A 14,957-nucleotide genomic window follows, 5' to 3' on the forward strand; every position below is an offset into this window, starting at 1 on the left:
CATAACAGATCCATTTCTCCTTCCAGAGCTGCCTGCACAACACTCAGGGCGAGCTCTGTGAGCAGTGTGCTCCTGGCTTCTTTGGTGACCCCACTGCTGGCACTCCGGAGGACTGCCAGCCCTGCGCCTGCCCTCACACTGACCCAGACAACCAGTGAGTACTCAGTACTGGCATGTACTGTATACCAAGACTTCACATTCCACCTCCATTATTAGCTCCAGACAACCCTGTGTGCGACTTGCAAATTCTACTGTCTTGTAAATTCTGGAGATTAATGTCTATTATACAACAAGTAGATCCGACCAGGCAATCGGATTGGTCAACTAGACTCTTAGAATGTGCTCAGATCCACATGACCGCACACCCAGAGCCATTAGAGCACACCAGGCTCGTCACTCCGCCATTTCCATGTCAACTTTACAGAGTTGAATCAAAAACTGTTTCTGAAACATTTGTATTCATAAAATCAGGATCCACAGTGAACACACAGAAACTCTCCAACATATTTACATAAAGTGATTCATCGGGTTAAATGACTCAATTCTTGTAAAAAAAAAAAATAATAATTAGATTGAACTAGCAAAGTAGCTTTGTGTTTATACAGTATGTGCGGTATTTATTCTGTTTGGGAAATCCCACGATCTCTACAAAGCTGACTACCTAAACAGGGAGCAACTAGAAATAGTCTCTGTTACTTTTTTTCTATATTTTGATTGCTAATTGTCCCACAAGATTACACTAGAGGGTGTGATTTAACATTATATTATTGGCTCATGTAATTTTGCTTAATTATTAACCTGTTCCTGCCAACTGACATGAAATATTACATACATTTCTACAGACATCATCAGATTTTGTATCCTCACTTACTTTTATCAGGATTTTGTTGACCAGTCCTAGTAAAAAGCTACAGTATGTTGGAGAAATCTTTCAGTAAAATGAGACGGTTTCAGGCAGTTGCTTCCAGTGCCAATTCACTAGTTTCATATTTGAGTTCCTTTACTTTACTCTGCCTGCGTCAAAATATTCATAGCTGTTTCTAGAAAATGTGACATTAAATTACTTGATGACATTAAACCTTGTTTCTGCTCAACAATGTTATCTTCTTGTCTGTGTGTGTAACTCATGTAACAGGTTCTCGCCCACCTGTGAGAGCCTTGGAAATGGAAACTACCAGTGTACTGCCTGTCAGCCTGGGTACACTGGCCAGTACTGTGAACGGTAAGATGACTAACACATTATCTTAAATTGGGTCAACAACGGTTCATTTTGATAAATTGCACGCACTTTCACAAAAGGACTAACTGCAGTTTTCCATGATGAGAAGTTCAAAAGCTGGATCAAACATTGCCATTGACTTCACTCAAGTGTTGTTCCTGTGTCTGTTTTTACCATCATCAGTTGTGCTTCTGGATACGTCGGCAACCCACAGGAGAGACAGAAGTGTCGCCCACATGATGGTAGGGCTACATTTTGCTTTAGTAGAAATATGACGGGACAGTGCTTATGATCATGAAAGTATAAAAAAAGGAAAAAGAAATCAAGATTGTGCCTTTGTTTCCAAAATTAAATAAAATGCTTGTGCTTGAAATATTTACTATAGCATGCTAAAAACAAAAATAGACAAAAGCAAGGACTGTATAGGAAGCACATTTGCATTTTCTAAGATGGTGAAGGCACGACCCGCCCTATTTTGCTTCTGATTGGCTTTGTTGGTTGGATTGGTTAGGTTTTAGGGCATGAGGAATGGAATTGATTATGGGATTAGGGTTAGGGTAAGAATACCAGGATAAGCCAATCAGAGGCAGAGCAGGGCGGGGACATACCTCCGCCAACCTAGGAAACGCAAGTTCGCCTCCATGAAGTCACTGCAGTCAGCCAAGAGATAGTCCAGCACATAACCCTCGTAGAACCACAACTTGTTATTTTTACACTTGAGCATATAGTTGGATTTTGTCACCAGGCCTGGCTAGTAGAGCTGGGCGATTTTTTTTCCCTAAAAAAATCTGTGATTTTTTTTATAAAAAAACTTGATTTACGTTTCGATTCGATTTTTACCCCCTTCCATTTAAAACAAAATAACTGCGAACTGTAAATATATTTTAAAAATATATATTTATTGTATTTAATTAAAGTGCATCAACAAAAAACAAAATAGATTTTTTGAAAATATGAATCAATTTGACCTACCAACTTGATTTTTAAATCAAATCTATTTTTTTCCCAGCCCTACTGTCCCTACACTGATGCTGCTTGTTTTGATGTTCTCAGAGAGTATTCCTGATGACTTTGTTATGACCTTTGCAGTTGCAGCCTCGCTGGTGGTGAAAGTTTATCCAGAGAGGGTCCTGTCCTCCCCGGGTAGCCCTGTCACTCTCCGGTGCCAGGTGTCCGGCTCTCCTCCACACTATTTCTACTGGTCCAGAGAGGATGGACGGCCCGTCTCCAGCAGTGCTGACAGACGCAGACAAGGTATGACACACACTTCAAAACAAAACAAATTTAAATCTCTATATATGGTATGAAACATAGTGGCTTGTGTCTTTTAATTCATAGTTATGTGATTGGCTTGCAGTTTTGATTTGCTAAAGGCCTCTTAGTGGGTTTTTTCTCACCCTGATGGTGGAACATGATTATCTGATCACCATCAGATGTGTGACTAGGGTGTGGCCTATACAACATCCGTGCATGTGTCTGACTTTGATTGTTAAAGTTGAAGAAGGCCCTGAGGGCCGAAGCGTCATCAGAGAAATGCATATGGAGCCAGAGTGTGCAACACTTTTTTTTCCTACTTTCACAGCACACACTTCAAACACATGGCCACAACTAGTGCGGGATGGATGGATGTAATAATATCCTGTAGATCCAAGAATCTAATAATGCACTCTTTCTTTTGGCTTTGAATCTAAACAAAATTTATATAATAAATAAACATATAGGGCAATGTTATGTGCGAATACGACACCTGTTGCTCATCTGTGTGTGCAGGAGCAGAGCTGTACTTCTCCAGTGTCCAGCCGGGCGATGCCGGCGTCTACATCTGCACCTGCAGAGACCAGCACAGCACCAACCGGAGCCGTGCGGAAATTGTTGTCACAAGTGTGTATGGTCTCACTGCCATATTAGCAATTGTTTTTCTCCCCTCATGCTGCTCATTGCAGCACACATAGATACCGTCCATGGTTTAACACATGGGTTTGCTTATGCACGCATTATTGAACACCTCATTCTTCAATACAGTTGACTCTGGTGTGGTGCATTCTTGGTATTTGGAGTTTTGAAGGTGTTGGGATAAGCATACTGTAACCAAGCTGGCAAAAAATTTAAAAAATATGTATTATTAATTTAAAGTAAATTTGAAATAGTTATTTGTCATACCACTGGTTATTGAAATGACTTGTATCTGATGTTGAGCAGACTGGGTTTGATACATTTTGGCAGGATTGCTGCAGTTTATCAGCTTTAAAAGTACATTCCACATCTACCTTCATGGATGAGGAAAAGGCAGCAAAGATAACAGAAAGAACAAAGATGTGTTGCTGCTGTTATGCCAATATAAAAACAGCCAGTTATTACAATTTTAGATTTTTTTACAGGCTGCCCTGTAAGTCTGGATTGGTTTGCTTTCATTTTGGATATTTGCGATACGCTACCTGTATTTATGAGCAATCAGTATAAACTAATTGTGTCTCTGCATTTGACCAGGTGCCCCATCCAAAGCCATTGAGGTGACGGTCGAGGAGCCCAAAGCCCAGACTGTCAGGGTGGGGTCTACTGTCAGCTTCATCTGTACTGCAAAGAGCAAGGTAAGCTTAACCAGAAATATATATTTTAAAGGAGCAGTTCAACATGTTGGGAATACTCTTATTCACTTTCTTGCCAAGAGATGAGAAGATTAATACTACTATGAAGCTAGAACCAGTAGTTGGTTAGCTTAGCTTAGCATAAAGACTGTAAACAGGGGGAAACTGCTAGCTTGGCTCTGTCTCAAAGGTAAAAATCTCCATCTATCAGCTCCTCTAATTAAAACTCCCTGTTGGTTGCCTGGCTACATAATTAGCATACAGACATGAGAGAGATACTGTATTGATCTTCTCAGCAAGAAAGCGAATGAAAAAAATAAAACGTCAAAGTGTTATTTTAACATAAGATGTTTTAACTTTGTGCTGTCTTACTATATTTTTCATTATTTTAAAACTCTAAAACTATGGTGCAGTCCAATGAAGTGTATGTAGAATAGAAAGCACATGTTGGTAGTGTCGTTGCTACGATGCCGTAAGTACACACAGCAGAACATTTAGCCTATATTATATATAGTTGGTCTGCAGCTGAACAACAAGAGCATTTTTCTCCCATGTTTGAGGTTGCATGCATCTTGTGATTTGTGTGTGTTTTATGTGCTCCCCCTCTCTCCACAGTCACCAGCCTACACCCTGGTGTGGACACGGACGGGCAACGGGAAGCTGCCCAACCGGGCCATGGACTTTAACGGCATCCTGACGATTCAGAACGTCCAGCCCGAGGACGCAGGCGTCTACGTTTGCACGGGCTCCAACATGTTTGCCATGGACGAGGGCAACGCCATCCTCTACGTGCCAGGTTCGTGATCCTCGGCACCGCATTACCCATCACCCCCTGCTATCCTACCAGCTCTGGCTCCTGTAGTTTCCCTTCCCTCCTAAACTTGAGTCTCCCTCCAGCTTGCGATGGTGCATGCTTCTCTCGTTCACCAAATCTGTCATCATGCACTATAAACACTCAGCTCTGGGTTAACAGCATAATAAGCTTGCGTTTCTAACTCCCAACGCTTTTGCCTTCTTCTCTCAGATATCAACATAAAAGCTGTCTTTTTTTTTTTTTTTTTTTTTTTTTTTTTTTTAATCATACTGCCAATCCTCTTCTTACTTGCCTTTTTTAACTCGCTGTCTTGTATGTCTGATCCGTGGATTTTTCCTAGACTTTATATGAAGAAATACAGCTTGTGGGTTTGGTTAAAAACTAAAATTGTAGAGTACAAATTTTCCAGATAACATATGGGGTCAAGTATGCAGTTTTAGGTTTAACTAATGGGCACTCCAAGTCATGACACATCCACTACACTTAGTCCAAATGAGCACTCTTTTTCGGGTCAGTGATTCGTAGGTACTGGAATGCTTTCCGCCTACACTCTACTGAGGCTACTGCAGATTTTTCTTTCCTCTTCAAATTTTCTTCACATGGGTTGAATTAATCGGTGGTGGTTTAGTTGCTTCTTGATCCCTGGTAGAGTTGCTGGTTTCTGCTGTTAGAGGTTTCACTAGCAGGGTGCTGGATTCTGGTGTCTTGTGAACTTTGGGCTCCTGGGGCCAATTCCTGCCTGAGCTGTAGTGTATAATGATGATGAGGAGGAATGTGGATGCCACCATTGGTGCTTAGTGACTCTGCGACTGACATTCAAAGAGGACTTCAGTGTATCCGGAAGAGAGGTGAAGTAGGAAACCCCCCCCCGCCCCCTGATTTATTTTTGTTGTCCACTCCATACAGTATTCCTGCCTGAATGAACAAAACAGTGCTATTAGCCATGCAGTTGATTGAATTCACTCTCTAAACGTGCTGTTATACTGCTGTAATTTCACTCCTTCATTCCTTTAGTGTCGGCAAAAGTCTGTCCTGTTTGTACCAATTGTTACTTGTCTGATTTAGTTGGTAAAATATTTAAGACCTGACTGAAATGCAAAAGAAAAGGGAAAAATCATGTTTTTTTTTAATCCTAAATTTGTCAATAATCATTTTCAATTGTATATTATGGTCTTTTTTATTTACATCCTGTCAATGTTGTTGGGACATTTTCTTTTTTGACTGAAATATGTTATCTTGAAATGTTTCCATAAAATCAAATATATCAGATGAATTGAATTAAATGAATTTTTCTTTTTGGAATTTATTTTCAAGAGAATTGGCCACGTGAATGCCATTACCTTGTATGATGTGTGTGTGTGTTTACAGTTAAGCAATTTGTGTTTTTATAAGAAAATATTTTTATATATCTGAGAATATCTTACACTTCAATTACATGTCACATTTTAAAATACTTTTTTTTGTTCCTCTTCATTGCTTTACAATAACTGCATTAGCTTTATTTGTTCATTCATGACTCAAAGGCTATATGATTGCAAATATATCCAAAGGTGCTTCTGTAAAGATTTTTACTCATTTTTTTAAACATTTCTTTTTAAGGATGTAATGCACACATGTCACATTGTAATGTATTTATCTTAACTGTGAAAAAAAAAATTGTAAAAAAAGGCTAAATTGATTAAAATAATTGATCCAAGTGATTTGCTAATTCATGGATGGAGCCCATTTACATATATTACCTTGATTAATTTAGGATAACCACAAGCTGTATGTTGGCTTTTTTTAACAGCTGAAATGAAACTAGGGTTTCGATGTTTTAAACTGCTTCCTGCTACTAACCTGCATGCCTCATTTGTGGCAACTCTGCATAACTCCATCTCTCCTTGTGCTGCTGCACCGTTCTCATAGTCATTATCTCTGATTGGACGTGTGTACAGTATGTGTTTGTGTATCTTGGTTTTGAATTTAAAGCATAAGCCTCATTGTGAAGCGTTTTTGTTTTTGGTTGGTGTAGACTGTGAGATAAGCATGAACTGTTACATTCAAATGGACATTCTAACCAACATACTTCAATTCACGGTGTTCTTCATTTTCTCAATAAATATACCAGGTAAGTGTGAAAATTGAACGCACATAGCTTTGAACTAAATGGCACCGACCATCATGATAAAAATGTCAGGTAGGAAAATGAATCATCAGCTCAAATGGTTAAAAAAATAAAAATAAGTTCTTGATGTCAAGTCGGTGCCAGTTTAATTCAAGTTCATGATGTTTTTTTTTAGCATGTTTGCATTGATGTTTTGTGGAATCAATTGGACAAAACCACAGCGGCCTACATTTGGAGATGGATAGGTGTCTCCAGGGGGAGATGGGAGGTAAACTGCTGCTACCTTGAAACCTGATCTGTCAGTTTACCTGTCCCCTTCCTCCCACAACTCCAGAGGCCTCACAGACTCAGATGTTTTACACAGCCTATGAAATGTTTGAAGGACACGGAAAGAGTAAGTCCGCATGGGCATGGTTTCCTCTCTGCCGGGCTCCCTGGACGGACCCGCCTCTTCCCTCTCTGTGTCATGCATGCACTCTTCTTCCTCAGCATGGATATGCTGGTGGCCTTGTAGCGCCCATGTACAATCAACCAAGCAGCATCTGCAGAAACTCTCTCTATGAACATGATGGTCCGGAGCATTTGCTGTCTTATGCTCTTTGTAAACAAGAGTCTTTAGTTCAACTTGGATCTAAAGATGGCTATTTGTTTTCCGGTATATCTGAGTTGTTGTCGAAGCTTGGATTGTACATGAGCATTACTGGCTCCTACATGGCTCTTTGGGTTCATTGGGGTCCATCACTGCAGGAAAAAGTGCATGTTCATTCTAAGGGCAACTCCTTCATGAATGTTGAGTCAAGTTTCCATCATTGAAAAAGAGATTACAGTCAGTGATGTACAGTGGCTATAGGCCGTACTGTAAAAAATAGAAAATATTTTTTTCAAATGCACTTTAGAACTGGTATCTTAGATGACAAACCTGTTATAACTCAAGAGAAATGATAATTAATGGGATAATGTAGGAAAATGTCCCTCTAAACATAATACATATAATAAAGCCTATTATATGAATTTGTTTAATTATAATATATTTTTTTTAAATATGACAAAATAAAATCCCTTTAAGTTAATTGAATTACATTACTAAGCAAATTGCTGTATAATCAGGTTTAATGAAAGGGGACATTTATTGCATTTTAAATTATTGACATTATCAGGAGCTAGATGCTTACTTACAATGTCTCCACATTCAGAGAAAAGAGTAGCCCTTCTTCTTTCTCTTCGTACTGTTCTCTTTCCTTTTCCTCCTCAGGAAACCTACTATACTGAAAAGTAGCTGTCATCTGGGCTTCAAACATCATACTGTGCTTAATACATCCCATCACAACCTCATTACATCATAGCTGAATGTGGGTAGGAGACTTGTGTCCGGTATGCGGGGCCTAGTTTCAAACAGATGGAAGTGGACTTAAAATAACAATGTGATATTATTAGATGGAAGGCGAACTGTATTGTGTATGTCATTAAGAAGTTACAGATTACATACATCGAAAGTATACTTTCCAGATTTAGAGATATCTGTCTTTACTGCCTTCCCAGAGGATGAATCCAGTGACTTTGGTGATCCCCTGACTTTTCATTTAGAGCCACCCCGCAGGTCAAAGTTTTCACTTAAATTGTGAAATATTTCAACCTCTTCAAGCTGGATTGGCACTACATTTTGTAGAGACATTCTTGGTCCCCAGCAGATCAATCCTTATTACTTTGATGATCCCCTGACTTTTTCTCTAGCGCCACATTTGTTTCTTAACAACTACTGGATGGTGATATCTATCCAAGAGGATAATTTGGGATTTACCAGTCCAGGTCTTGAGTTATCAGTCAGCCTCCCCCCCCAATACAATGCAGGTGGATGGAATTTAATTTAAATTGCGCTTCTGAAAATGTTTACCCACAATCCAATCAATTATCATTCTTAAATGTCACCTGTGTGTTCAGTGTAGATTTTAGGCCCACATGTGTCCCACAATGGACAACAAAACTTCCCTCCGCCCTGGAGTATTGGTGTCACTAAGGTCAAAGAGTCAGAGCTCGGCCCAGGCTCGCACAGTCCCAGAGGTTTTCAGCGTGCTTAGATAGCCTCATACTCCTCCCTCCCTACTGAAAGAGGCCTTTCTTTTGCTCTGTCACCCTGGGATCATACGGGATTGAATACGAAGTCTAGCAGCCAGCCAAACTGGCGCAGGCAGCAGTATGTCCTGAGGCCATGCCAACGCCTGCCTGCCACTTCTCATCTGTTTGGTCTGCTCTGAAGATCGAGACTGCCAAGGGTGAGGGTGAGGGCACGGGCAGAGGCCTCTCTCAGTCTCATCAATTCGTTATAATCAAAAGCATTCCCACAGCTTAATGTAATGCCCAAGCCGTGGTTGTAGACTCCTGACAAGGTTTTATATTCCACTTCACCACCACGCCAATAGAGCAGCCTGCATTCTCACTCTTATTATTTCTCCACATGCCACTGGGAAGTTTCAATCTCCGGTTTGAGCTGTGTTTGACTGGCGTGTCTCCTTCCATAGCTGCAGAGGGTGCCGTGCCTGTGGCCACAGTCACTCCCTCAGTGCTGAATGTCCAGCAGGGCCAGCGGGCAGAGTTCCGCTGCACAGTGACCGGGAACCCAACCGCTGCTATTGAATGGAAAGGTATGGCCAGTTAGTTCTCCACTTTTGCAGCGTTTGGTGCAGGCCTTTATTGAGTTATGTTCAAAATCATTTGAGTGGAAATGCTGTTTTCTGTTGGATGTTTCCACAAATTCACATCAGTATATGGGTCACAGCTCTTAACCATGGAGCCCTCAGTGACTGTGTGATTGTTGCAGGGGGTCCAGGGAACAGAATGAGTCCCAGAGCGGTGGTACGAGGTGGCGTTCTGACCTTCACAGCAGTGGACCCAGCTGATGAGGGAGAGTACACCTGCAAGGCCCTGAACACTCATGGGGAGCACGTAGCGCGGGTTTCCCTTTATGTACAAAGTATGCTTTGTGTTTGTTTGTTTGTATGTGTGTGTGTGTAGATTATGGCGACGTGTACATTGTGGGGACTCGCCTCCCTTTTGGGGACAAAACGTCCCCATAATGTAACTTTTTAGATGTTATGATTGAGATTTGTTTAGGTTGGGTAAAGGCTCCATGGAGTTCTCGTAAGTCAATACAATGTCCCCTTAAGTTATGGAAACTTGCGAGTTGAAAACACAGCAGTTAGAATGTTTCTTAAAAGAGGAATCATCCCAGTATAATGAGATTGTTCCTTCTATGTTCAGTGTATTTTCAATGGATCAAGAATTTATTGAAAAACAACAGAAGCATCCCAAGTAACTATTTTTTTAAACTAGGTTAAATGCTTTCTTTAGCTTACCATTATGAGGCAACTTTTGAAAAAATAAATAACATAATCTTTCTCTCAGAAATGAAGTTTAGTTTACAGTGGCTAATGTTAGCAAAATCTGGAGAGATTTATTGACTTCATGGTTGTTACTACTTGTTCTACTGTAACACTACATTTTAGAATGTCACAGGTACACTTTTAAATGGTTTTATTACTTAAGAAAAGTTCATGTTTATCACAAAAGTAAAACGGTTAACAACTGAATTGGGGACTGTCAAGCACAAGAAGTTTGGGTGGTTGTGGTGAGTATATGTTGTCTTTTTAAACAATCATAATTTTATGTTTTTGATCAGAGTCCAACCCAAGTGGCCTAGGCACCCAGCCCCAAGTCCAAGTCAGTCCCCAAAAAATTGAAGCCCACGAAGGCGACAACTTGAGGTTGTACTGCCGAGCAACAGGAGTACCCACCCCTAAGCTCACCTGGCTGAAAAATGGAGGACAAATCCCTCCACAGGTGAGACGCCTCCTGCTGCCTCAGTGCCTTGACGATGACTTTAACATGGATTGATTACTCTATTTACATTCTGCTGTGCTGTGTCTCTATCTTGCACTTCAAGGTGTGTCCGGTGCCGATGGAATTTCATCATACTGTGTCAGTTTTTAATGACTTGTTGCACATTTTAACCATTGACCTTTATTTTTCCCTCTGTTTGTCTCCTCCTTTTTTTCTTTTTTTGTGATCCCACCCTGTTCTGACGTTTGCTCAGGCCATTCCCTCTCACGGTTTCCATCAGTTTAAAAGCAACAGTCTCGATGTGTTACAGAGACGTATTGAGGAGCTGCAGGTCTGTCCATCTGTCCGCTGTCTTGTCTGTCCTGTCTCGTAGTTCACAACCATTGTCCTCTACTGACCTCGTCTTCACATTGTCCACTAAGTGCATGATCAAACTTGTCCTTGATTCACACTTTGTAATCCCCGTTAATTCACCACAGCTGCTCACTAAGTCCATTTAGAGCTGAAGCCAAATACATAAAAGAAAAACAATCAGCCAGCTGGGTCTGGCTGATTTCTTAGTGTATTTATACATGTTTTAATGTTGCGTTTTATTAATGCAAGTGCTCCATAGTCTTTTTGTTTTGTACTGTCCACATCATACCAACCCTGACTTGTTTGGGCTCTCATCACTCAGTTGACCCTCATCATTCCATTGCGTGTATTAACAGCACTAAGTATACAGGAGGTACTGTAGGTATTTCAGACATATTTTGCTCCGTGCCAGGCGCAGCCCTCTGCCCCCCTACCCAAGGGGGTATTGTGTTAGTCTGGTTTTCTGCGCAGCCCTCCGCGGCTCAACGAGGGCTTCGGGGCCTGTTTAGTTCTGCCTCAGAGAGCCACTGCGTTGTGTCAGCCTTTCCCAGGGGGAGCCGGGCTCTGCCGTGCGACCACGCAGAAATTCTGTATGCTCTAGCAAACGGCTTGCTTTGAAAACTCCTCAATGGGTTCAGACACACATTGAGCCCGGGCCCGCCTTAGCCACTGCTCGGTTTAGCCTCCCTCACGGTTGAATGGGCCGGAGCTAAGCAGCTTTGTCCATGGATGCCCCAACACCCCCCGGATACAGTAATCCCTCCCCAGACCCTCCCCTCCTGATTCCCCTCCCCTCTGAGGTGTTTCCAAACTTTGTGAAAGCTCGTTTTCAGCCTTGCTGGGCCTCTGACTGCCATGTGGAGTAGTGTACAAACATGTCAAGTTGTTGATTGCTCGTGAGCCAGACAGTCATAGGTGTTCTTAAAAAACGGTTTTGTTTTTTGCTCGATATTTGATGGTGAATACTTTGATTTCCGGGGCACTGGCTAGTGATTATTCTCAGACTTTGGACTGCTTTGTAATGCTTATTAAGTAACCTCTGTCTCAAATCAATGTGTCACAAGCTGTCAATTCTAACTTCTTCTAATTTGTTTCATACTCTGAATCAATCCAAATAAATCATCAATCATTAATCTTGTTTTAGAATAAAGATAATTTTGTCATCACGAATCATGGTATATTAACAAATTATAACCCCACCAATCATTGTAGAAACGTTGGCACTACTGCCAGTGTGTCATAGAAATCATGAATCCAAATCCATTTACAGAGAGACTGAACTGTAGCAATAACAGCTCTTGTCTTGTCTTAAAGATCTACGCTGTAGTGTAGTGCTTTTTTGTCGCTATTAGTAATGTCATAATGTCAGCATTGTCATATTTGTGTTGTTTCAAGCGACATGACAGGTAAGTGATGTGCTTTGTCTTCAGTATATGCGTTATGTGTGTTTTTATGGTGTAAATATTAGTAAAATCACATCTTTGAAATGTAATAGCACAGTGCTGTATATCATGGCAGCCATAAGGCGGTGTAAATGAGATGGGTGTCTAATCTCGTCTCTTATTGGTGTGTCCTCTCCAGGCCCGCATGGACCGCACCGACATCGGTACTCTGCTCATCCCCAACATCCAGATGTCCGACTCGGGCACCTACATGTGTGTTGGTAGCAACAGCATTGGCTCAAATAGTGCTCCCATCAAAGTCTCTGTGCTCAAAGGTGAGTTGTCTTGGTAGTCAAACAGAATCAAACCCATAACCCTCGCCCTACACCCTATTCTACCGATATTCCCACCCCACACCCCTCCCAGCATATGAGAAACACAGTAGGGCAAACAGTGGTTTCATTGTAATCATGTCAGTCAACATAATTTAAAAAAAATAATAATTCAAAAGCACATTGAATGTTAAAAACGGAAAGGAATAGTCCAATCAGGTGGAGAAATACAAGAGGGGGAATTACATTTTATTTATCACAGGTCCCTAACCCAACAACAACATATTGGCTTGATTTCTCATTACTTTGAATCGGGATATGTGCCACCTTACTATCTACACATTTTCACATTTGCCAAAGTATAGTTAGGTATGGGTGTATGTATGTGTGTGTGTGTGTGTGTGTGTGTGTGTGTGTGTGTGTGTGTGTGTGTGTGTGTGTGTGTGTGTGTGTATATATATATATATATATATATATATATATATATATATATATATATATATATATATATATATTTACTGTATATACTACACAGGAGGAGCTGGTCAATGACCTGAAAAGAGCTGGGACCAACGTTTCCAAGGTTACTGTTGGTAATACACTAAGACGTCATGGTTTGAAATCATGCATGGCACGGAAGGTTCCCCTGCTTAAACCAGCACATGTCAAGGCCCGTCTTAAGTTTGCCAATGACCATTTGGATGATCCAGAGGAGTCATGGGAGAAAGTCATGTGGTCAGATGAGACCAGAATAGAACTTTTTGGTCATAATTCCACTAACCGTATTTGGAGGAAGAAGAATGATGAGTACCATCCCAAGAACACCATCCCTACTGTGAAGCATGGGGGTGGTAGCATCATGCTTTGGGGGTGTTTTTCTGCACATGGGACAGGGCGACTGCACTGTATTGAGGAGAGGATGACCGAGGCCATGTATTGCGAGATTTTGGGGAACAACCTCCTTCCCTCAGTTAGAGCATTGAAGATGGGTCGAGGCTGGGTCTTCCAAAAGGACAATGAGCCGAAGCACACAGCCAGGATAACCAAGGAGTGGCTCTGTAAGAAGCATATCAAGGTTCTGGTGTGGCCTAGCCAGTCTCCAGACCTAAACCCAATAGAGAATCTTTGGAGGGAGCTCAAACTCCGTGTTTCTCAGCAACAGCCCAGAAACCTGACTGATCTAGAGAAGATCTGTGTGGAGGAGTGGGCCAAAATCCCTCCTGCAGTGTGTGCAAACCTGGTGAAAACCTACAGGAAACGTTTGACCTCTGTACTTGCAAACAAAGGCTACTGTACCAAATATTAACATTGATTTTCTCAGGTGTTCAAATACTTATTTGCAGCTGTATCATACAAATAAATAGTTAAAAAATCATACATTGTGATTTCTGGATTTTTTTTTTTAGATTATGTCTCTCACAGTGGACATGCACCTACGATGACAATTTCAGACCCCTCCATGATTTCTAAGTGGGAGAACTTGCAAAATAGCAGGCTGTTCAAATACTTATTTTCCTCACTGTGTATATATATATATCCATCCATCCATCCATCCATCCATCCATCCATCTTCGTCCGCTTATCCGGTGTCGGGTCGCGGGGGGAGCAGCTCCAGCAGGGGACCCCAAACTTCCCTTTCCCGAGCAACATTAACCAACTCCGACTGGGGGATCCCAAGGCGTTCCCAGGCCAGGTTGGAGATATAATCCCTCCACCTAGTCCTGGGTCTTCCCGAGGCCTCCTCCCAGCTGGGCGTGCCTGGAACACCTCCCTAGGGAGGCGCCCAGGGGCATCCTTACCAGATGCCCGAACCACCTCAACTGGCTCCTTTCGACGCAAAGGAGCAGCGGCTCTCTCCGAGCTCCTCACGGATGACTGAGCTTCTCACCCTATCTCTAAGGGAGACACCAGCCACCCTCCTGAGGAAACCCATTTCAGCCGCTTGTACCCTGGATCTCGTTCTTTCGGTCATGACCCAGCCTTCATGACCATAGGTGAGGGTAGGAACGAAAACTGACCGGTAGATCGAGAGCTTTGCCTTCTGGCTAAGCTCTCTTTTAAATCCTAACGGTGCGATAGATTGAATGCAATACCGCACCCGCTGCGCCCGATTCTCCGACCAATCTCCCGCTCCATTGTCCCCTCACTCGCGAACACAACCCCAAGGTACTTGAACTCCTTCACTTGGGGTAAGGACTCATTCCCTACCTGGAGAAGGCATTCCATCGGTTTCCTGCTGAGAACCATGGCCTCAGATTTAGAGGTGCTGATCCTCATCCCAACCGCTTCACACTCGGTTGCGAACCGATCCAGTGAGTGCTGAAGGTCGC

At 42.0% G+C, this 14,957-nt stretch overlaps 1 protein-coding gene across 3 annotated transcripts in view; it reads left to right on the forward strand.

The window, feature by feature from the left end:
* Window positions 1-14,957, forward strand: part of hspg2 (heparan sulfate proteoglycan 2) — a 131,787-nt gene that overhangs the window by 86,591 nt on the left and 30,239 nt on the right. For 2 of the 3 annotated variants that reach the window (XM_028582819.1, XM_028582821.1), the window contains 13 exons: window positions 27-154; window positions 1,136-1,222; window positions 1,403-1,461; window positions 2,309-2,473; window positions 2,990-3,100; window positions 3,707-3,807; window positions 4,420-4,600; window positions 7,060-7,119; window positions 9,242-9,364; window positions 9,541-9,693; window positions 10,399-10,559; window positions 10,813-10,890; window positions 12,495-12,630. In XM_028582819.1, the coding sequence (XP_028438620.1) occupies window positions 27-154; window positions 1,136-1,222; window positions 1,403-1,461; window positions 2,309-2,473; window positions 2,990-3,100; window positions 3,707-3,807; window positions 4,420-4,600; window positions 7,060-7,119; window positions 9,242-9,364; window positions 9,541-9,693; window positions 10,399-10,559; window positions 10,813-10,890; window positions 12,495-12,630 (1,543 nt within the window). The remainder of the gene's footprint in view (window positions 1-26; window positions 155-1,135; window positions 1,223-1,402; window positions 1,462-2,308; window positions 2,474-2,989; window positions 3,101-3,706; window positions 3,808-4,419; window positions 4,601-7,059; window positions 7,120-9,241; window positions 9,365-9,540; window positions 9,694-10,398; window positions 10,560-10,812; window positions 10,891-12,494; window positions 12,631-14,957) is intronic. The other variant, XM_028582820.1, reaches the window with a different exon arrangement.

The sequence above is a fragment of the Perca flavescens genome, chromosome 7, assembly GCF_004354835.1.
Source record: "Perca flavescens isolate YP-PL-M2 chromosome 7, PFLA_1.0, whole genome shotgun sequence".
NCBI classification, from domain to species: domain Eukaryota; kingdom Metazoa; phylum Chordata; class Actinopteri; order Perciformes; family Percidae; genus Perca; species Perca flavescens.